This window comes from Neoarius graeffei, chromosome 3, assembly GCF_027579695.1.
Source record: "Neoarius graeffei isolate fNeoGra1 chromosome 3, fNeoGra1.pri, whole genome shotgun sequence".
Taxonomy (NCBI): Eukaryota; Metazoa; Chordata; class Actinopteri; order Siluriformes; family Ariidae; genus Neoarius; species Neoarius graeffei.
In genome coordinates, this window is record NC_083571.1 from 55,306,738 (window position 1) to 55,331,853 (window position 25,116).

The 25,116-nt window shown below is 39.7% G+C and overlaps 1 protein-coding gene across 6 annotated transcripts in view; it reads right to left on the bottom strand.

The window, feature by feature from the left end:
• Window positions 1-25,116, bottom strand: part of LOC132883412 (adhesion G protein-coupled receptor L3-like) — a 734,936-nt gene that overhangs the window by 40,712 nt on the left and 669,108 nt on the right. For all 6 annotated transcript variants that reach the window (XM_060917028.1, XM_060917029.1, XM_060917030.1 and 3 more), the window contains 2 exons: window positions 24,518-24,584; window positions 24,183-24,274 (listed from right to left, as the gene is read on the bottom strand). In XM_060917028.1, coding sequence (XP_060773011.1) covers window positions 24,183-24,274; window positions 24,518-24,584 — 159 coding nt within the window. The remainder of the gene's footprint in view (window positions 1-24,182; window positions 24,275-24,517; window positions 24,585-25,116) is intronic.

Consider the following 25,116-nt stretch of genomic DNA (forward strand, 5'->3'; position numbering starts at 1 on the left):
AAAAGACACTTAAAGCAGATACACAGAACCTTTATGTTTAAATAAGTTTCTGAGTGGATAGTATCTCCATCCTTGACTCTTGTACGCTGCATAAATGGGAATAAAAAAATATATTTTTGAGAGTTAAAATCGACTGCAAAGTTGGCATTCGAGCTGCCCCGCTGAGCCAGCCAGCCCTGAGTGTGTGACGTCACAGCGGGAACCGGTTTTAAGGCCGAGGCCTTTGACAGCTATAGACCAAAGTCATATCAATAAAAATTGATGGTGAAAGTAAGAAATCCCTTTACTGACTTGCTCAACTAAGACTGATTTGACTTCACTGATTGTGGGTTGACGCTCATTAAAACAGGATGGGTGTTATAACTTATGCAACATACATGTACATGCATGCATTTTCACTGATAAAACGTAAAAGGCTAATTAAATAATCAGATGAACTGAGACAATCACATTCTGAAGCAAATTAAATAATCTTATACCGCTAACTTAAACACACAATACAAGTTACATGGATTCATCTAAATGCAGCTAAACAACGAATTGTTTTATATGCAAATGAGAGTCGGAGCTTGTGATGTGATGAAATGGCGATGAGACCAATAGACTTCTTGCTGTGACGTTACGGACGTCAAGGTCATTCACTCAGACCGCTACCTATATGACTCACTTTAATCATAAAAATTACTATATTAGATTTATTGTTAACGCTTAAAACTATTCCTGTGCCATTCTTGAGGTCTCAAGGCATTTATAAATGAAAGTGAGGCCAGGGTTCTGCGTATCTCCTTTAAATTCTCAAATTCAAAACAGGTAAAGTGAAGAAGAAAACAGACAAATATTAAAAAAAAAAAGAGTATCAATGTGTCCTTGTCCTGGACTGCTGCCATTTCATTTAGTCATTTATAAAGCAGTGATATTAATAGCACAGTGTAACGGGGTGAGTCGAGGAAATTGGGGTGGGGTGATGATCTAGGGTGGATGATTGCTTTAGACTGTGGTGTCTCATACTGTGGAAGTTATGAAAACGAGTGAGGGAGGTGGCAAATATGCGGGAAATGAGAACAGAGGGCTCTCGGGTTGACTGACAGGCCTTCATATTGCGCTCCGAATGAGACGAGAGCCTGACGACAGGAAGCCCAGGGTTATTTTCATCTTCAGGGGATAAGATGAGGAAAATGAAGAACAGGTTATGCTTACTTCATTTCCAGATCAAAATGGGCATAAGAGAAGGACAGAGTAAAAAAGAAAAGTGAAGAACGACGAGAAGATCCATTTTTTAAGGAATTAAAAAAAAAAAACATTACACGACTTAAAGAGTTGAAATAATTAGGCAGTGCATCATGGGTAATGAAGAAAACAAGTCAGAGTAAATAAAGGGTGCATAGTTATAATTAAGGAATGGGTTGAATTATAATTACTTTGTTTCCATGCAGAAACAGACTGAGACAGCTCTCACACTTAGTTGGATGGACTGCCCTGTTTGAAGAGTGAGACGAGTGGGTTTCAACTCCAACGGTATGCGAGACAAGTGTATGTACAGAGCATACGACAGGTATTATTAGAGGGTGAGACAAGTGACCTCATTCTCAGTTACCCAGATGTGAAGAAAAGCAAGACAGATGTGCTCCATATCCCAAGACTCCACTTGAGAATGAGACAGATGTTGAAATACTCCGTCTGTGTTACACATGCTCTGACTGATAGTGAGACAGCTATGCTATAGCTTTTACGGCTACAAAGAGTTTGCCAAAGGTATTATTAGAAGGTAAGACAGGGGACCTCATTCTCAGTTACCCAGGTGTGAAGAAATGTGAGACAGATGTACTCCATATCCCAAGGCTCTACTTGAGAATGAGACAGATGTTGAAATACTCTGATCGCCCTGATTGACAGTGAGACAGGTATGTTAGAGCGTTCTGTGTAATTGGGTACAGAGGGTGAGACGGGTGTGTTTCAGCTTTTATGGATGTGTTTAGAGTTATAAAGGTATTTTAAGAGGGTGAGACAGGTGAGTTATAGCTCATCCTCTGGTACATAAACATCAGTAAAAGCACGACCCTCATTTTAAAGGAGATACGCAGAGCCATGGCCTCACTTTCGTTTATTAGGCCTTGAGACCTCAAGAATGGTACAGGAATAGTTTTAAGCGTTAAAAATAAATCTAATATAGTAATTTTTACGATCGAAATGATTCATATAGGTAGCAGTCTGAGTGAATGACCTTGACATCTGTGACATCACAGCAGGAAGTCTATCGGTCTCATCGCCATTTCCGCTATACTAAAACACAGAGCTGACTGCAACTCCAATCCTCCATTTTGAGCTAATTTATCACCATGCCACGCAGATGTGTTGCTGGCGGGTGCAGCAACACGACAGAAGGTGGATTTACGTTGCATTCATGGCCCAAGAATGTTCAAACTGCAAAGATTTGGACACGTTTTGTGAGAAGTTCACGGGCACATTGGGCGGCTACGAAGTGGTCTCTCCTCTGCTCTGCACATTTTACTGAAGACTCGTACGAGACCTCTGATCTGTTGAGGAGTGTTGGCTATAAGCCCCGTACTGAAAGAGGGTGCAGTACCAACAATTAAAGAAAACTACAAGAAAAGGAAAGTAAGTTCAGTTGCACCAGTTCTCCCGGAGTGTGAGCCGAGGGTTGTTGGTAAAACCCGGAACGGGACGGGACATATTATCGCTCGGGCAGTGACCTCCCCGCGGTTGTTACTAAAACCGGTGACGTCCTGGGGTTTAGTAATTGCCTGAGCCGAGCAGTAATGGCGGAGTACTCAGTATGGAGAAAATAGAGAATGAGTGGAGCAGCCATCTGATTTCTCCGCTGGATATGCTTATATCTCGCCCTTACGTGGAAGAAGCAAATGAATGGAGAACTGAAAGTCAGATTGCTTCAAAACAATCGGCCACAAGATCGGCTTTCAAGAAGCGAGAACACAGACGGGTAAGCTCCGACTCTCATTTGGATACAAAACAACAAAAACAACATGTTGTTTAGCTGCATTTAGATGAATCCATGTAACTTGTATTGTGTGTTTAAGTTACCGGTAAAAGATTATTTAATTTGCTTCAGAATGTGACTGGTAACGGTATTTCTTACTTTCACCATCAATTTTTATTGATATGACTTTGGTCTATAGCTGTCAAAGGCCTCGGCCTTAAAACCAGTTCCCGCTGTGACGTCACGCACTCAGGGCTGGCTGGCTCAGCGGGGCAGCTCGAATGCCAACTTTGCAGTCGATGTTAACTCTCAAAAATATATTTTTTTATTCCCATTTATGCAGCGTACAAGAGTCAAGGATGGAGATACTATCCACTCAGAAATGTATTTAAAAATAAAGGTTCTGCGTATCTGCTTTAAGTACTTTAATACAGAAAGGGTCAGGTGTTTTTTGTTTTTTATTTCTGATGGTGAGTGAGACAGGTGGGTTATAGTTTTCTAGGTAAATGAAGCTCTGATATAATGTGAGACAGGTCGATTGTGTGTCTATCCATCATGTTACACGTGATAAATCGAATGATGTTAGAGTGAGGCTCTAACAGAGAGTGAGACAGGTGGGCAATACTGCGTGTGTGTTATATTCTCATCCCATGAAAGTTCTCTTCTCATCAGTGTGTTATAGCTCCCTCCTTAGTCTCCAAAAGAGAGTGAGACAATTATGTTGCAGCTCTGTGTATGTTGCCGTGGCTACTTCAACACTCCCCAACCAGAAATGTAGAAAGAACGGAAAGAGGCCTATTGCCATTGCTGGCGGCAGTCAGCCCTGAATACACCCCTCATACACACACACACACTTTCTCTCTCTCTCCCTCTCTCTCTCTACTGTTGGTGTTTAATAGCTTGAGCAGGTGCTGAGCCAAATAAATGATTTATGGAATTAGTGAGGAGGCCATTAAGCATCATTTTGCTGGGTCTGTCTTAATGACCTGCAGGGAAGGATACTTCATCAGAATGACTCGCTCCTGAACACCAGCTTTACAGAGAGAGAGAGAGAGAGAGAGAGAGAGAGAAAGCATTGACCCTTGCTCTGTGCTACTGTGAGGGTGGATGGAGGAATGAGGGTGAGTGATAAAGGTCTGTTTAAGTCTCCAACATTTTCTAATGTGCTTGTTATTGTTTCCGTAGTACCAACTCATTCATCTTTGGCACTTTTTTATGGTGGATGATCTACATGATCTAAGGCTAACAATATAAATGATGTGATGAAGCTTTTATGGAAGGAGTCTTCAGTGTAAGTGTTTGGTAACAGTTAGTCTTCTGTCACGGGAAACAGAGCTGGCGAGAGAACTGTTTATAGCTCATGATAACAAGAACAAACTTGTTTTGTTGACGTTCCACAACATTAATTGTAACTATAAATTGTTGAAACAGACATGGCGTTTATGAATGCATTAAAAATTGTGATCGTTGTTAAATCATTGAGGGAAAAGAGGAATAAAATACTTCATGATGTACATTATTGGAAATTATTTTACACACAGGATGCTTTTTTTCATGGAATAAAAACATGCTCTATTCCGTTCTAGCAGGTTCCATTCATTTGGTTTGATTGCATGCAATATTGTTATCATATCACTTATCCTGCATGTACCGGTATCACGTCGTGCTACCCAATGGAGAATGAGGATTGAATATGGTTTACGATACTGCATGGTTGTCAAGACAACATGACGTCACACATCGGAGCCGATACGAATATTCAATGAGAAAGTTTTTTGCTGCGCATGCGCAGAAGCATTTCTTCGGGAAAGAGAAAGATGCACTGAACACTCGAAAGGCTACCAAAACTTCATTAGCTATTCTTCATGCATATTTACAAGAGAAAAATGTACCAATGGACATCGAAAAACTGGAAAAGAGACATGTCAGAGACATAAAACTCCTGCATTAGCGAGCAAGTGTAACAATTTGTCAACAAACATGGCCGCCAGGTTTGGTTTGTTAAATATGGAAAATTTTGAGAGAATTCTGAAAGAGAAAGATGCACTGAACACCTGAAAGGAATGTATAATAATAATAATAATAATAATAATAATAATAATAATAATATTGGCTGGCTTTTTTTGTGGTATATCAGATATATTCCATTAAACTCATGTTCGACTCGTTCAATATCATGCTAGCTGAATGGAATATATCTGATATACCACTCAACGCTAGCCAGTATTATTTAAATGATCATCATTTTCATCTGAGTGACATTTAAATAATATTGGCTGGCTTTGAGTGGTCTATCAGATATATTCCATTCAGCTAGCATGATACTGAATGAGTAAGACGAGTAGCTGAATGGGATATATCTGATATACCATGAAAAAAAAGCCAACATTATTACTATTATTATTATACATACACATTCCTTTCAGGTGTTCAACACATCTTTCTCTTTCAAAATTATCTCAAAACCTTTCGGATTTAACGAAACAAACCTGGTGGCCATGTTTGCTTACAAATTGTTACACTTGCTTGCTAACGCATAATAATAATAATAATAATAATAATAATAATAATAATAATATTGGCTGGCTTTTTTCGTGGTATATCAGATATATTCCATTCAGCTAGCATGATACTGAATGAGTCTAAGACGAGTAGCTGAATGGAATATATCTGATATACCACAAAAAAAAGCCAGCCAATATTATTATTATTATTATTAAACATGCACATTTGATGGGACAATTATACATTTTACAAAAAGTTAAGAACAGGAGGGTAACTTACTAATATTGAATGCTGATTCTGATCAAATGTAATTCAGTGTTCTGTCAATCCAATGTACAAAGTCAAAGTTCTAACAATAAAAATGTTACAAGTCCAAAAAGCCTGAACAACAACGCAACTTATATACAAGCTATATCCAGGTTGACAGTTCAAGTTCAAAGTTACTTTTGGTCATAGTTAATTGTTATATTGCACTTGCTCCAAACAAAAGGGTTTTGCTGAGTGAAGTCCATGAGTGAAGTCCTCTTGTAAAAGTCTCCGTCACTTTTCCTCACCTCCAAGTGGAACTTTGATAATATTTCTGCTATTGCTCTCTTTTCCAGTTTTTTGATGTCCGTTGGTATGTTTTTTTTCTCTTGTAAGTATGCGTGAAGAATATCCAGTGAAGTTTTGGTAGCCTTTCTGGTGTTCAGCGTGTCTGTCTCTTTAAATCTTCTGCTTTTAACAAAGCAAACCTCGCGGCCATGTTTGTGTACAAACTGTCAGTCACTCGCTAGCGCAGAAGTTTTACATCTCCGATGTGTCCCTTTTCCAGTTTTTCGATGTCCGTTGGTATGTTTTTCTCTTGTAAATATGCATGAAGAATATATAACAAAGTTTTGGTCGTGTTTCGGGTGTTCAGCACGTCTTTAGTTTCAGTTTTCAGTTTATTTGTTTAGTGCTTAAACCTAGCACTGGATTAAGGCCAATTTATGCTGACAACCCAGTCCTCGCAGATAGCGACGCAGATAGCGTCTGCGTAGCCCCCCCACCTTCGCAGACGCTCTGCGCGCACCTCCCAAAAATTGTGACCACCGCAGACAGCCTTGCAGACAGCGTCGCAGACAAGAGGGCTCTGATTGGTCCACTCTACATCCACTGTACATGCACTTCCACTTCCCTACTTTCCCGGTTTGGTTTGTTTTCACGACCGCCATTTTTAAAAACACGAGCGAAGATGGAGCAGCACGAAGAGCGGTTGATCGAGGAAGTGAGGAAGTACGTACATCTATACGACTCCAGTTCTAGTCATTATAAGTAACCGGAGGATAAACACTCCACTAACCACACCCACCAACTACTCCTAGCGATTTCGCGACTTCGCGCCCCCTTGCGTCGTGGCGGTGAATAACATCGCGCACGCCGATTACTCCCTGCTCAGCGATAAATTACAACTGTCTGCGAAAAGCTGTCTGCGAAAGCCTTGTTGCAAGAGCATGCAGAGGCCCTTAGTCTCGTCTTTTCTCTTTCCCGGCCGACATTGTGCACATGCGCAGCAAAAAAGTTTTGTCATTGGATCTTCGCATGTGCTCCAAAGTGTGACGTCGTGTTGTCTTGACAACGTGCAATATTGTTACAATATTGCACGCTCATTCTCCATTGGGGAGAGCGGCGTAATACATGGAGGATAAGGGATATGATAAAAATATTGCATGCCATCGATAAACCCACTAAAAGGGAATAGAATACATGTTTTTATTACATGGAAAAAGTGGCCCGTATGTAGAATAAGTTCCCATAACAGTGCACTCTTTCATGATTTTTTTTTTCCTTTACTATTTCCTTGCTCTCTGTACAACACAGTTATACGCAAATTCAAGGCCTGGAAAACAAATCTCACAAAATGTCAAGGTAATCTTCCTCATTATCAAGACACACTGGCACAGGACATACTGAAACAGAAATGTGTGGAAACGAGGAGCCTTGTATCTCATCTTTATCCCTCAGACTTCTGTCGAGCCACTTCAAACGGGAATGTAGATTTCACGATCTCATTCTTCCCTTTGGGGAATAAAGAAGTGACATTCTTTCATCTGTCTGTTAAGTTATGTAATGCAGTGCTACTTCTTTCCTTCTCGTCTCTGAAGCAAGCACTGAGTGACAGATTGCTCATGCTGCTACTGCTGACTATTAGATATCTCTGTTTTCAAAGACAGGCAGATTCCTAAACACATATGGTAATTCAAATGGGTTTTGTTTTTGTTTTTTTAGGAGGGAGAAAACCTGAAGCAGCATTTGAAGTTTAATTGAATTTGAAAGTCATCATCGAATACATTAAGAAGTCTTTCCTGCTGGGCGTTTAAGCAAATAAGACCATGTGGCTCTACATCTTGTGAATAATAACGCCTAAACTACTCCCTCTCTCTCAGGTAACACTGCCACTGGGCTAATAGTCTGGGTTAAATATGAAAAATCAAAGTGAATTACCACAGGAGTGTCTCAAAACGTGTTTAAAACGATTAAAGCAAATTTGAGGCAATTTATACCCATAATTTCATGACATCTGAAATGAGCAAATCTGCATTCAAATGCCTGCAGTAATTGAGTTCGACAGAAAAAGGCAGAAAAAGAGGAGGAGAAACAGAATTAAAAAGTGGCTTTTTGCACTTGCAGTGAAGGAAAAAAAAAGGAGAGGAAAAAGTGTGGTGTGAATGTGAGATCAGTCTTCCAGGCAGCTCAGCAGTAATTATCAAACTGCTTTGCGTTTTTTGAAGATGGTGACTTCTCATTAGCCTCACCCCTGGCAAATGGAGCTGGAGATCTCGTTAGATAGAGGGCTCGTTAGACACTCGCTGCATCTCAATGCCTGAAAGGAACGCTCCGAACGGACGGCTTTATTCGCATGCGCTTTATTCGTTAAGACAATACACTCGCTATCTAGTGCAGTCGGAGAATGGAAAACAGTTCGTACAAAGAGGATCTGTGATGAAAAAGACTGTGTATTGATTCTGCGAGATGCAGGATGTGGAGTCTGAATAATGGACACGATAAAGTCCACAAAGGAAACACAAGGATGGGGACTTATTAAACATATGCGAAAAAAAAAATAAAAATACACTAAAACCAATATAGTCCAGTCTATAAAACAGCCATCATATTTCCAGTAGCTGAAAAGCAAAAAAAGACAGAAAAAAGAAAAAGAAAAAGCACTGAACAGTGACAGTGAAATAGGCATAAATCAAACCGACTCAAACTGACTCATGCAGAAACACAATAGACAAAAAACCTCGTGCACAATGAAGCATGACACAGCTCGAGCCAAGAGACAAGACAAAACATGTTTCACAACAAACTCAATCGAATCGGTTCGGAAGCACAAATTAGTTCACGCCCTGTCAGAACCTGTGTCTGTTACAGCAGAGCAGAATCCTAATAACTCATCAACACGTCTTTAAAGCCTATTTGAGCCTGAAAATGGAATTCTTGAAAAATCCACTTTATTGTTAGGATGCCAACAATGACATGGCATTAAAGCTAGTAATGTTACCATAGGGGGCGGCACGGTGGTGTAGTGGTTAGCGCTGTCGCCTCACAGCAAGAAGGTCCGGGTTCGAGCCCCGTGGCCGGCGAAGGCCTTTCTGTGCGGAGTTTGCATGTTCTCCCCGTGTCCGCGTGGGTTTCCTCCGGGTGCTCCGGTTTCCCCCACAGTCCAAAGACATGCAGGTTAGGTTAACTGGTGACTCTAAATTGAGCGTAGGTGTGAATGTGAGTGTGAATGGTTGTCTGTGTCTATGTGTCAGCCCTGTGATGACCTGGCGACTTGTCCAGGGTGTACCCCGCCTTTCGCCCGTAGTCAGCTGGGATAGGCTCCAGCTTGCCTGCGACCCTGTAGAACAGGATAAAGCGGCTACAGATAATGAGATGAGATGTCACCATAGCATTACGGCGAGCTATTTCTACTTAACAAGTTGTTCGTGACTCTCAACCTACTGTTTCTTTTTCAATCTGGGGTCATGTTGGTAATCGGTGTCAAAGGGGGAAAAAGATGATGGAAAATCATTTCAGCTTGTCTGCTTGGAGGAAAAATATAGAGACTGTGGTTTCTGAGATATTTTGTCTGCCTTGTATTTCACAACGCATCATTTATGAGAATCAATAAAAGTGATGAGTGCGCTAGAGTTACAATTTGGAAATGTGCTTAATATTATCTATTATAAACGCAAAAAAAAATTGAGTTTGCAACCTTATATTGCTGCTTGACAGCTCCCTGGGTCAAACCTGATTTTAGGTGACTGACTGTGCAGATTTTCCCGTTTTTCCTGCATCTATGTGGATCCGTCTTCTCAACCCTTACCAACTCGCAGGGGTGGACAGTAACAAAGTACATTTACTTGAGTACTGTACTTAAGTGCACTTTTTGAGTATCTGTACTTTACTTGAGTATGTTTTTTTGGAAACTTATGACTTTAACTTCACTACATTTGAAAGGCAAATATCGTACTTTTCACTCCACTGCATTTCTATCAAGCTCCTCGTTACTCGTTACTATGAAGCATCTTTGAAAGTGAATGTTTTTTCTTTTCTTTTTTAAAAGGTGATTGGTTTTTCTTGCAGGTGACACTGAGACAGTCTATCAGTAATCACTAGGGTCACGTCACGTCCATAGACTGGATAAAATCAAGTTCAATGATTTCTCAGCAGCATTATTTGAACTCGATCAGTTGATGGCAGAATGGAAGGAGGCGGTTCTTCTGGAGAACGCACGCACTCATGGCCATACCTAGAACCCATGTTTCAGTTTTCTGAAAGGATTAGAGATTTGTTTTGTTTCAAATGTTTGCTTTTTTTGCCTAAAACGAACCACATCACAGCCTACAAAAACTCGCCATCTGACCTGCAGAAGCATATTGAGGGATGTAAACGTTTTATTCCAAGAGAAAGCTTGCAGTGAAGTTGTCTGTGCTTTTAGAGCTAGCGATAACGTTGCAATAGCTATGCAGTCTGGTTAGTCAAATGACTTTCTACGGATTTGCCCGCCAAGTTACCGTAGCCTTGTCCACGGCTAACATTAACATTAACTTGGACACTGTTAGTTACCATTAAAAACAGAGTTACGCTAACATAAAAAAAACATTAACTTATCTGAAGTCCTTTCAGAAATATCTCATCTCATTATCTGTAGCCGCTTTATCCTGTTCTACAGGCTCGCAGGCAAGCTGGAGCCTATCCCAGCTGACTACGGGCGAAAGGCGGGGTACACCCTGGACAAGTCGCCAGGTCATCACAGGGCCTTTCAGAAATATATGTTTTAGCATAATCTTGCCAAATAAACAGAATGTAGAAATCTTTCTTTTCTAGTAACGTTAGCTACCTCATATGATTTCGAGTTTGTAAAGAGTTTGCTACCGTAGCATGTCAGGTGGAGCGTCACTGACTAGCTAGCTTAATGTTAAACTACCATGATGCACAAGCATGCATTCATTTTGTAAATCCAGTCGGTTGCGTCAGAGGCTTTGTAAGCGTTGTGGCAATAATACAAAAATATGTTGACAGAAAATGTATTTTAATACTTAAGTATTTTTAAAAGCAAGTACTTCAGTACTTTAACTTCAATAAAAATTTGACTGTCCAACTTTCACTTGTATCGGCATAACATTTGACCAGCGGGATCTGTACTTTGACTTAAGTAATGAAGTTGGGTGCATTGACCACCTCTGTCAACTCAAAATTGTAATGGACTCTCATCTCATTTAGTTTGTGCTAAAACAAAAGCTTAAATAGAGAAGCTAAGATCATAGCTAAGAAGTGTGTGTGTGTGTGTGTGTGTGTGTGTGTGTGTGTGTGTGTGTGTGTGTGTGTGTGTGTGTGTGTGCGCGCGCACGCGCGCGTGTGTGTGTGCTCTTTAAAAATTACATCTAAAGGATCAGAGGTTGAACTTGAATGTTAATTTGTTATTTTCCAAAACTATGTTTAATAATAAATTTCCTGCTGGATGTGCAGTATGTTTGGACTGAAATTCTGAGGAAAATGTAGCTAGCAAGGCAAGTATGGAAAAGAAATGGAGCTAGTAGTCAGAACTAAATATATTGAATGTAGCAAGCTAGGTCTGAAGTAAATGTATCTGATAAGTCGGGCCTGAAGAAAATGTTGCACCCTTTAGAATTTTCTATATTTCTGCATAAATATGACCTAAAACATCATCAGATTTTCACACAAGTCCTAAAAGTAGATAAAGAGAACCCAGTTAAACAAATGAGACAAAATTATTATACTTGGTCATTTATTTATTAAGGAAAATGATCCAATATTACATCTATGTGAGTGGCAAAAGTATGTGAACCTCTAGGATTAGCAGTTAATTTGAAGGTGAAATTAGAGTCAGGTGTTTTCAATCAATGGGATGACAATCAGGTGTGAGTGGGCACCCTGTTTTATTTAAAGAACAGGGATCTATCAAAGTCTGATCTTCACAACACATGTTTGTGGAAGTGTATCATGATATGAACAAAGGAGATTTCTGAGGACCTCAGAAAAAGCGTTGTTGATGCTCATCAGGCTGGAAAAGGTCACAAAACCATCTCTAAAGAGTTTGGACTCCACCAATCCACAGTCAGACAGATTGTGTACAAATGGAGGAAATTCAAGACCATTGTTACCCTCCCCAGGAGTGGTCGACCAACAATGATCACTCCAAGAGCAAGGCGTGTAATAGTCGGCGAGGTCACAAAAGACCCCAGGGTAACTTCTAAGCAACCGAAGGCCTCTCTCACATTGGCTAATGTTCATGAGTCCGTCATCAGGAGAACACTGAACAACAATGGTGTGCATGGCAGGGTTGCAAGGAGAAAGCCACTGCTCTCCAGAAAGAACACTGATGCTCGTCTGCAGTTTGCTAAAGATCATGTGGACAAGCCAGAAGGCTATTGGAAAAATGTTTTGTGGACGGATGAAACCAAAATAGAACTTTTTGGTTTAAATGAGAAGCGTTACGTTTGGAGAAAGGAAAACACTGCATTCCAGCATAAGAACCTTATCCCATCTGTGAAATATGGTGGTGGTAGTATCATGGCTTGGGCCTGTTTTGCTGCATCTGGTCACACCAGATACTGAAAGCAAAGGTTCACATACTTTTGCCACTCACAGATATGTAATATTGGATCATTTTCCTCAATAAATAAATTATCGAGTATAATATTTTGTCTCATTTGTTTAACTGGGTTCTCTTTATCTACTTTTAGGACTTGTGTGAAAATCTGATAATGTTTTAGGTCATATTTATGCAGAAATATAGTACTGTACATTCTAAAGGGTTCACAAACTTTCAAGCACCACTGTAACTTGGAAATCATAGCCAGCAAGCTAGACCCGAATACAATTTAGCTGATATGCTGAGCCTGAAGAAAACACAGCCAGCAAGCTAGGCCTGAGAAAAATGTAGCTGATATGTTAAGTAACGTGCTTTTAGGAAAATGAAGCTAGCCAGTCAGGACTTGGAAAATGTAGCTAGTATTGCTTCTAATTTATTAGCTAACCTATTTCTTGTGGCTCAGTGGTTAAGGCTCTGGGTTACTGAGCAGAAGTTTGCATGTTCAAGTCCCACTTGAGCAAGGCCTTCAACCCTATCCGCTTCAGATCCCAGCTGCAGCATACACAGAAAAGGATTCCACTGTGCCAGAATGTATATGTGATATTCATATAAATATGGAGGTGATTACAGGAAATCGTGTGTGCTGATTGGCTGAGAGATTCTGACTATTTCTTGACAATCAGGAAATGGTGGCCAATCGCTTTGTCACCGTACGTGAGGAAGAATTACAAATTATGAAAGAAAGTGCTGTTCCTAAAACCACTCAAGAAGATATGAAGATTGGTCTAAAACTATTCAAAGATAAGGTGGAATTGTGATTTATTTAACTATTTCAGAACAGAGTATTTTATGAGACTTGGCGTAGATAAGTGAAACAAGCCTACGCCATTATTACATTTGCATGCAGTTTTTGAAGTTTGAAATAAATAATTTTTTAATCTGATTTTTTAAAATGATCAACGAAAACAATGATCCGCCTCAGGTTCAGTGTATATCGGTCAATAATAATCTCGACTTTGTCTCGGTTATTATTCACCGACATTCACTTCACCTTTGGGGAATAATTGTTAAATAAAGTCTTCTTGTAATGAACCATACTGGTTTTCTCATTTTTATGTTCTTTAAAAGTTGATCTATATCCAGCTTTAGTTTGAGCTCTATTTAAGCAGGACAGGCTGCATTATTTGTCAAATCCAATCAACACCTCACTCCCTCACGGTTGGTTCAATGTAAACAAAGTGCACACAGAGACAGTATAGAGGATCACAATGCTGTGTCATTACATTGATTTCCAAGCTTTATCGTCTTGAATATTACCTTAAAGACAAGAGACTCAAACTTGGCTCGTTCTGTCAAATTGGAGACTCATATTGGCACATATAATCCTACTTAATGCTTAGTAATGAGAGAAGCACAACTGGCCATCTCTAGACCTGCTGTGCTTATTAAATCCAAATCCTCTGTGTGTGTGGATCAAATGTGCTTTATTACCCAGACTTCTGATCGGCTCAGCTGCAGCGCTGCAATGGGGACATTTGAGCGATCAAGCCACGCTTTTCAGAACAAGCCCCATCCTTGTGATATGGCAGGTCAAACACATACTCTCAGAAACAAAGGCATAGATCTGAATTTAACAGGTGTCAGAGATGAGATGGAAAGGTTGTGACCCCAGGGAGCTGGGTGAGTTAAGCACAGGTCGCTTCATGGTTTAGACGCTCCATTTCAAATAGCTTTATAAATCATATCATAGAAAAGGCAGAGCGCTTCAGTCAATACAGAAACACTGAACAGAGCAGGACAAAGAGGACACACACACACAGAGTTTGTTTTTCGTTTTATTCCCCCAACACATTCTCCTTTCTTTCTTTCTTTCTTTCTTTCTTTCTTTCTTTCTTTCTTTCTTAGACCCAGAACGGACATAGTTCTGCTTGTGCCTGGTGAATTAGTCGTATGAAAAGAAGAGACAATAATAACCTAAATGACAGTACTTTTAAGTCAAAAGGTTAGAAAAACATCCATCACCTGCTTGATATGGAATGATGTTTTGGCTGAAGGTGTGAGGAAAAAACAGCTAACAAGCTAGGTCTTAGCAAAACGTAGCTCGCAATTTGGGCCTGAAGAAAATATAGCGAGCTAGCTAGGTCTCAGGCAAATGTACAACACCAAATCAGAATAAAGTTAGGACGGTATGTTGAAAATGAAATTAAAACTGAAAACAACGATTTGTAAATAATATTTGACCTGCATTATACTCAAAAAAATACAACATCACATTATTTGATGCTTTACCTCATGTATTTTTTTTTTTAAATAAACAATTCTGATTCTTGCAACACGTTTCAAAAAAGTTAGGACAGTAAAGCATTTTCCACTTTGTAATGTTGCCTTTCTTTCTCAAAACACTTCAAAGATGTTTTGGGACTGAAGACACCAAGTGACGAAGTGTTTCAGGTGTTATTTTTGTCCCATTCTTCCTGCAAACAGGTCTTCAGATGTGCAACAGTACGGAGTCGTCATTTTCACGTTTGTCATTTCAAAATTCTCCGCACATTCTCTATTGGGGACAGACACCCTCTTCTTCCACAGCCATGCCTTTGTAATGTGTGCAGAATGTGGTTTTGCATTTTCTTGTTGAAATTTCCCTGGGGCGGCACGGTGGTGTAGTGGTTAGCGCTGTCGCCTCACAGCAAGAAGGTCCTGGGTTCGAGCCCCGGGGCCGGCGAGGGCCTTTCTGTGTGGAGTTTGCATGTTCTCCCCGTGTCCGCGTGGGTTTCCTCCGGGTGCTCCGGTTTCCCCCACAGTCCAAAGACATGCAGGTTAGGTTAACTGGTGACTCTAAATTGAGCGTAGGTGTGAATGTGAGTGTGAATGGTTGTCTGTGTCTATGTGTCAGCCCTGTGATGACCTGGCGACTTGTCCAGGGTGTACCCCGCCTTTCGCCCGTAGTCAGCTGGGATAGGCTCCAGCTTGCCTGCGACCCTGTAGAACAGGATAAAGCGGCTAGAGATAATGAGATGAGAAATTTCCCTGGGAAAGATGTTGACTTGAAGGCAGCATATGTTGCTCCAAAATTTCAATGTACTTTTCTGCATTAAAGGACATGGGACATGAAACATAAATGCACGCTATATCAGTTTCTTTCCATTAAAAATATGAAATAATTGCATCAACAAATACAAAATTATCTATTAAATTCAGCAAAATCGTTATATTCGTGATGATTATATGGCATTTCTGCTCGAGCTCCGATATGCATATTTTACAACCGGAAGAGCCGCTGTCACGCGATCATACGTCACAAAAACTTCCGGGTACAGCACAAGCGGGTAGATGAATATGGAGAAGTGTGAATCGTGATGATGACGAATGCGACAAAATTGTTTTTGTGTCTTGGATGACAAGAAAATTGTTTCGTTTTTAGAGTGTTTAACGTACATTGAACATCATGGTGTATTGTGCTGCTTATGGTTGCAATAATTCCAATGGGAAATGCCCTGGAATAAGTTTTTTTGCATTCCCCAAGGACCCGAAGCTGAGGAAAGTGTGGGCTCACTATTGTCGTAGAAAAAACTTTGTACCTACTGTTTCCCACAAACTGTGTTCGGACCATTTCACTGAAGATTCTTTTAACATTAATACTCAGTTACTGAGCGATATTAATTGCCAAGCCAAATTTAAGAGGTTACTTAAAGATGGAGCCGTTCCCAACGTCCCAATTCAGGAACAAGATGCTGAACAAGATGGCGGAGTGATACCCGAAGTGCTACGGCTACCACGAGGTGCATTCGCTAAGCGACTGAAAGCCGAGGTAAGGATTAGTATTATAATTTTGGGTGTATCAATTATTGATTATCATAATTCTGACTCATTTACTCTTATATCTGTCCTTCTTTGTTTACGTACCGAATCGAAGAGTTGTAGTGTGTTAGGCCTACATAGATCTATGATGAACTTTCAATATATGATACAAAAATAATACTTCTTTCAACAGATCATTAGCCTTTGAGCAGAATTGTTTTTAACTTACCAGGAAGTGTTATCGAGCCGACCGCTTTCAGTTTCATGGGGACTGAATGAACTCTCACTCTCAGAATCATCTGACCCGTCAGAGTAAAGACAAGATCCATGTTCATGTGAATTTCCAGCTATCGGTTCGAATTGATAGGGTCTAACTTCACATCTCTGTGAAACATCGGGAATATCACTGTCGATGGTGTCCATTTCGGTAACCTGTTTACATTAGATACCCAAGCGCTGGCTCCTTGAAAAGTTTTTGTGACGTCACGGGTCACGTGACCGCTTAGCTAATTAACGAATCATTGTTTTACGCTGATGTATAAAAAAGTTGAATAATGTGATTATTTTCACATTTTTGATGCCCTGCAGTGATTTAGATGGCATTTCTTATGTCCTTTATACATAATTATACCCAGAAAAAAATCCATGTCCCATATCCTTTAAGGCTCCATCACAGAACTGTAAGTTACCTTTGCCAAGGGCACTGACAACCTCATACCATGACAAACCCTGGCTTTAGGACTTGTTGCTGGTAACAGTCTGGATGGTCCTTTTCATCTTTAGTCCGGAGCACACAGTGTCCATTTTTTTTACAAAAAAAAAAAAAAACTAGAATACTGATTAATCTGACCACAACACACATTTCCACTATGTGATGGTCCATCCCAGATGCCTCTGAGCCCAGAGAAGTCAACAGTGCTTCTGGACACAGTTAACGTAAGACTTCCTTTTTGCACAGTAAAGTTTTAACTGGCATTTGTGGATGTAACTCTGTATTGTAGCGTTTGATAAAAATTTCCTAAAGTAATTCCGAGCCCATGTGGTTATATCAGCTATAGATGAATGATGGTTCTTTATTCAGTGCCGTCTGAGTGGTCAGAGATCACGGGTGTTCAGCTTAGGCTTGGGCCCTTGCCCTTTATGCACCGAAATTCTTCCAGATTCTTTGAATTGTTTAATGATACTATGCACCGTAGAGGGTGAAATATCCAAATCCCTTCTTATCTTTCTTTGAGGAACATTGTTTTGAAACATTTCAATAATTTTCTCATGTATTTCTTGACAACCTGGAGAATCTCAGCCCATCATTGCTCATTGAAGTCTAAGTCTTTCCTGGATACTGATTTTGTAGAAAATCATGATTATAATCACCTGCTGACATCACCTGTTTCAAATCACATCATTATTAAATTGTTTTACCTCAATACTAGCCGAAATTGTCCTGTGCCAACTTTTTTGGGAATGTGTTGCGGGTCTGAAACTCAGGAATGGTTGTATATTAACAAATGAAATGAAGTTGAACGAACAAAACACGAAATGTCTTGAGTTCATTCAGTCTGCAATGAAATACAAGTCAAAGTAAATTTGAAATCACTGCTTTCTTTTATTATCTTGCATTTTCCACACCATCCCATTTTTTTTTCTGATTTGGGGTCATGTTTAGTAAAACGGGTCTGAGAAAATGTCGATAATAAACTGGGCCTGAAAAAAAATAAAAAGCTTATGAGCTGGGCGTTAAGAAAATGTAACTTACAAGCTAGGTTTGAGGAAAATGTAGCTAATAAGCTGGAACTGAGGTAAGCAAGTTGGTTTGAGGTAAATGAAGCCAGCTTGTCTCATTCAAATGCTGGTCCTTTCAAAGTTTGTTAGCATGTACATAAATGAGCTTCAAATGACTTGCAATTTTTTTAATTGAAACATAAACACACACATGCATACAATTTGTTTTTGTTGCTACTCCGTTCTTTCCCCCGCCCTTTTCTTTTACAGCCCCTAATCAAACGGGCCTCAAGTTCAAATTGTGCCTGGTGAATTAGACTTGTGAAAACAGGAGACTATAATCATCTAATTATCAGCATGAATAGGACGTCTGATTACAAAATTATCCAGTTTCATCTAAGACATTATCAAAGACGTAACAACACCACACAGGCTGCCTAATTAATCAGACAGGCCGAACGGCTTCTCCTGTGTCACTACTGAGAATTCATCACTCCAATTCAAACATCAGCTCGAATTTAATGCAACTGTATCGGCTCTTATTTCATTGTTTTTATTGAGCTATTGTAGTTTAGAAGTTAGGAGTTGTATCAGTGAAAAGAAGTCAGAAAGAGTTATGTCGCAATGAATTAATAGTTCAATAGAAAGGATGGATATTCTAGTATAGTGAACATTGAAATGTCTGTGTAACATGTGTCTCTGCCCGCTGACATTCTATTAAACCATTGATAGAGTGAGTCACAGCTTGACCACAATGGCTTGATTAATAGCAAATTCATAACAGATATGAAAAAAAAAAAACCTCTATAAGAGAGCACTTAGAGACGTTCTGTCTCACTCTGACCATGACAGATCCTAGGATATTATGTTTTTGAGAATGTGATGCTCTGAATGATGAAATATATACCGTATTTTCTGGACTATAGAGCGCACCTGTATATAAGCCGCATCCGCTCTATTTTTAAAAAATTTTTAAAAAAAAGATATACAAGCCGCACCGGGCTATAAGCCGCAGATCTCTATGTTGAAAAATTAGATATTTACTGCATGTACAGAACGATTTTGTACTGTAAATGTACATGTATGTACCTGAACAGATTCTTTCCGAACAGTGCCTTTTAACACGGCAGCAGCTTTGCTGATTAAAACGGAACAGAACCAAGAGAAAATAACCGGTATTTATTTACCTTCATTTCTCCTGTGTTTGAAACCACAAGTCACTTTAATCATCTTTGCTGGATTTGAAAATAATTACCAGTTAGTAATTTGTCATGCATGTTCTATCTGCTAAAGATCTGCTAATTCTTCTTTGCGTTGATTTTTCGTCTATCTTATTTTTGATTCTACTTCCGGTTAGAGCGCCCCTAGCGGTGGAAGAAAAATCCACAGAATAGCCGCACCTTTGTATAAGCCGCATGGTTCAAAACCTAGGAAAAAAGTAGCGGCTTATAGTCCAGAAAATACGGTATATGTTATTTACCAGCTTAAGGTCGGTCCGTATGGTGAAATACCGTGACCGAGGTCTTGAAAGTACTGAGCGAGGCCCTCTGGGCCGAGGTCAGTATTCAAGGCCAAGGTCACTGTATTTCCCCATACGGACCGACCTTAAGATGGTAAATAATATATTTATTTTTGTCTTTACCAAATTCTAACAGAAAACGAGAGCGCCCGAAAGGGAAAACCGAGCCGAGCCACCATTTTGAATCCTTATTCACGGCTGTAATGCAAATGGCTTCCTCCTCGGTATACAAGTGCACTTCCATGGCAGGAAAAATAAAACTACATTTTGCTGCCTATGTAGTCCCCTATTTATACAAAATTGAGTCATTCAGGATTCAGCCATGTTTTTGCTCTGTGTTTTTGCTCGACCAAAGTTATACAGTATTATGACCTTTATGTTGCATCAATAAAGCCATTTGTTGAAACTTTGAAGAAGAGATTGTACTGGTTTAAAGTTTTTACCTAACATAATATTAGGTATTAGGATAACATGGTCCAAAATGGGCCTCATTAACTAATGAGATCAAACTGTTAGCAAGTTAGAGGCTTTTAGCTTTCTCCTGAAATGTTTTATTTTATCTTCCTCAGGGTAGTAAAACTCGCTTTTGCTGTGAACACTGTCGTTATCGCGATCCATGATGTAAAATTAATGCTGTTTTGAATCCTCATTCACGGCTGTAATGGCTTCCTCCTCGGTATACAAGTGCACTTCCATGGCAGGAAAAAAACGACATTTTGCCGCCTATGAAGTCCCCTATTTATAAAAATAGGAGTCATTCAGGATTCAGCCATGTTTTTACTCAGCGTTAGCAAGTTAGAGGTTTTTAGCTTTCTCCTGAAATGTTTTCTTTTATTTCTTCTTCCTCAGGGTAGTAAAACTCGCTTTCGCTATGAACACTGTCGTTATCGCTATCCATGCTGTAAAATTAATGCTATTCTCCTGAGAAATGCTGGCAAAAATTTATACGATTTTTGATAATCTTATAAATAAATCTTATAAAAATAAAGATAAATGTTGACAAAAATTGCTACTATGTTTGTTGTTGTTGTGAACGAGCGAGTGGCCAGAGGTCCGTAACCGGGGTCCGTATCGTAAGATACGGACCCGCTCGCCAGCCAATCAGAGCGCAGGATTTGGACCGCAAAAAAAAAAAAAAAAAACACTTATTCTATCCACATTCACTGGATATGAGCAATGGTGTGCTCTGATTGACTACTCTACGACTCGGCTATCAGTTCATCTACCATGAGTAGAGAAAAACTAAATGGTGGAGCGTGTTGCTGAACCAACCAAGGACAAAATAAAAACTCTACTCGAAAACAAAACCCTAAAAATTGTTATCAAGTATTTAAAAGAAACAGAAACAGCTAAAAGAATATAAATCTCCTGTTCCACACTCCAGCCCAGTCGGTAAGGCTGGCACGATTCACCAATATATCACGATTTCTGCGGCCACGATTCATGTATTGTATCATCCATAAGTACAGTATTGTGATACCTTACCCTAACTGGTCATTTCACTCATTTTTATTTTAAAACAATCGTCGTTGAAGAAACTCACAATTTTTACTTCTGTTCAGCTTTAAAGCATCTTGCAATGGGGGCTGCCATTTTGGATCTCGCAAAATCATGCTTGCTTAAACAGGGATCAGTTGGAAGCAGACGTGAATATGCGAGATTTCATTTCTAAGCCGGTGCCATCTATCATTTCTGCTTTATGTTTTTAAGGTAGTGTGGTGATAACTCACTCGTGGCTAGTTAATCAGTAGTTATGTGACTTATTTCACAAATACCTCACAAATCCTATAATATTTGTTAGAAAAGTGAAAGAGGATAAAATGCCCAAAGCAAATGCTCCAAGGCAACTTTCAGTATTTTGCTCGGAAATACTTGCCAATTCAGGGCATCAGTGTTCCGAGCGAACGTGTTTTCTCAACGGCTGGTGATATAGTTACGGCCCAAAGGGCATCACTCAGCCCAGAAAATGTGGACATCCTGCTGTTTTCAAAAAAGAACATGTAATTTGCCTCTGTCAAACCAGCTGATAAAGGAAATTAGCATTTTCAACCATACTTTTCTTGTTTTTGTCTTTTGAATTACATTTTACCAAAATGTCAGATAATGTACAGTGTATCGCAATACTTATCGTATCGTGACCCTACCCGGCAATGCCACCCTTACCAGTCGGTGGCGGTAATGCACCAAAAAACCCTACCGCCAAAAAACCATTAAAAAACCCTAAAGAAGAAGAAGAAGAGAACAAAAATATAAGAAAAAAGTAGCAAAATATAGAATGGAAGTATTCGATGGAAAGAACATATCTTTTTTTATTTTTCAACAATTATTATTATCACATTTTTCACAAATCGCTACTGTTGTTTCACCGGTTTGTTTACATTCTAAGCGGAAACGATTTTGTCGGATGTTTTGTATCAAGTTTTTATTTATTGAATTTGCAAAAAATAAAAATAAAAATGCTCTGTTTCTCAAAATCCAGTGAATGTGGATAGAATAAAACAGTTATTCCAGTCAGTCTCATCGTACATGGCTTATAGCCGACTTGGCGCTACATGCCTCGTCAGCTATCAGCTCACGTACAACTTGATTTTGTGGAATAACTGTGAAATAAATCCACTCATATAACTATTCACATTGTGTCAACATGGCTCATGAGCATCTCTTTTTTCCGACCATCATCTTTTACACTCCGTAAAAAAAAAAACAGAAAAAGAAAGAAAAAAAACCTCTCAGACTTTGATTGTACAGCTATAAATCTAAGCGTCACCCTTAATCAGTTTCTCCTCCATCTTGATTTATATTGACGTGAATGACTGAAGCCCTGCAACACAATACGTCCTGTTGGTTGACACATTCAGTGGTGCTTGAAAGTTTGTGAACCCTTTAGAATTTTCTATATTTCTGCATAAAATATGACCTAAAACATCATCAGATTTTCACACAAGTCCTAAAAGTAGATAAAGAGAACCCAGTTAAACAAATGAGACAAAAATATTATAGTTGGTCATTTATTTATTGAGGAAAATGATCCAATATCACATATCTGTGAGTGGCAAAAGTATGTGAACCTTTACGTTCAGTATCTGGTGTGACCCCCTTGTGCAGCAATAACTGCAACTAAATGTTTGCGGTAACTGTTGATCAGTCCTGCATACCGGCTTGGAGGAATTTTAGCCCATTTCTCCGTACAGAACAGCTTCAACTCTGGGATGTTGGTGGGTTTCCTCACATGAACTGCTCATTTCAGGTCCTTCCACAACATTTCGATTGGATTAAGGTCAGGACTTTGACTTGGCCATTCCAAAACATTAACTTTATTCTTCTTTAACCATTCTTTGGTAGAGCGACTTGTGTGCTTAGGGTCGTTGTCTTGCTGCATGACCCACCTTCTCTTGAGATTCAGTTCATGGACAGATGTCCTGACATTTTCCTTTAGAATCCGCTGTTATAATTCAGAATTCATTGTTCCATCAATGATGGCAAGCCGTCCTGGCCCAGATGCAGCAAAACAGGCCCAAACCATGATACTACCACCACCATGTTTCACAGATGGGATAAGGTTCTTATGCTGGAATGCAGTGGTTTCCTTTCTCCAAACGTAACGCTTCTCATTTAAACCAAAAAGTTCTATATTGTTCTCATCCGTCCACAAAACATTTTTCCAATAGCCTTCTGGCTTGTCCACGTGATCTTTAGCAAACTGCAGACGAGCAGCAATGTTCTTTTTGGAGAGCAGTGGCTTTCTCCTTGCAACCCTGCCATGCACACCATTGTTGTTCAGTGTTCTCCTGATGGTGGACTCATGAACATTAACATTAGCCAATGTGAGAGAGGCCTTCAGTTGCTTAGAAGTTACCCTGGGGTCCTTTGTGACCTCGCCGACTATTACACTTGCCTTGGAGTGATCTTTGTTGGTCGACCACTCCTGGGGAAGGAAATACAGAAAATTCTAAAGAGTTCACAAACTTTCAAGCACCATTGTAATCATGTCTGCTTTGGCCAAGCTTCAACTCTGATGAACTTTTTTCAACATGTTATATTGTTATGGTTGGGTGAGTGAGAAACAAACATGGAACAGACACCTTTACCTTACACATCAAATCTCCTACTCTGATTGGCTGAAAGAAACGTCAATCAAAAAACATTTCTCTGTCCTCAAAAACCCGAGCCACAATCTTTCTCTGAATATTTTCCAAGTGATCTGTTCACACCTCTGTGATATCACTCTCAGTGACTGGTTGCATTTCATTAAACCACGAAAGCAGGAACATTGATAACAGGATATCATAAAGTCATTACAACTCTCTGCCTCTCCAAAGTGTCCTGAAATGAATATTTATACTCATGTACACCTGCAGATGTTAATCCCAAACAAACTACTATTCCGTCCTCAACTTGATGCCTTTCACCTCTTCCCACTGTGCAATATGCTCTGCGATGCACCTTTATGCCTTAAGCTTGCGACTTAACCTTTAAAGCCAATGGAAAATATCAAAGGCTCTGCCCCTCTCTGCTCATGATGTGTGCTTCACAACGAGGAATAAAGCATCAGTATGAAGATACACGCGTCTAGCGGTGCCGTACACACCCGGCAAAGAGTGCGGCTTCATGAAACTTACTTAATGTTGTCCAGGCAGCCTGAGTCGGGCTTCAAGATGGCTGTGTGGTGAAACATTTTGTACAAGGCGATGCCCAGGAAGATGACGTTCAGCTGGAAACCAGACAGTGCAACAGCAAGACAATCAGTGAACCACAGCTAATCATAATATTTCTACTCTTGCGATGAAGCTCATTAAGCATAAATACTGCTGTGATTCGAAAAACAGGCATGGCTCTTAATATTATCATGACTCTAAAACACATTTATTTAAAGCTGAAAACATGCAAAAAATACTCAGGACAAACAAATCACTAAAAGGGAACTAATAAAGCAAGTTCATTAGCAAGTGTTTACCATAATGATTAGAGTGGCAGGCCCAATAAAACTCCAGATGAAGTATGTGTCCAGGCGCAACCAGCACCTGCAAACAAGAGAGATGGAGAGGGGATTAAACACAATCTGGCAACTGCACCAACCTCTCTCTCTCTCACACACACACACACACACACACACACACACACACACACACACACACACACACACACAGCCTTCTGTGCATATAAAGTGACGGAAGGTTGATGGGTAACAACAGATCAAACAGATCTGGAGAGTTTCTCTTTTTCTCTGGCCACATGAGACCCAACATAGTCCTGATACATGAGCGCTCACTTGTTAAATTATTCACCTCCTAATTTCCGCTGCATTAGAAATGACGGCTTTGGCACAGACATGAATTTCTTAGACATGAACTACAATACATATATATACAGTGGTGCTTGAACGTTTGTGAACCTTTTAGAATTTTCTATATTTCTGCATAAATATGACCTAAAACATCATCAGATTTTCACACAAGTCCTAAAAGTAGATAAAGAGAACCCAGTTAAACAAATGAGACAAAAATAGTATACTTGGTCATTTATTTATTGAGGAAAATGGTCCAATATTACATA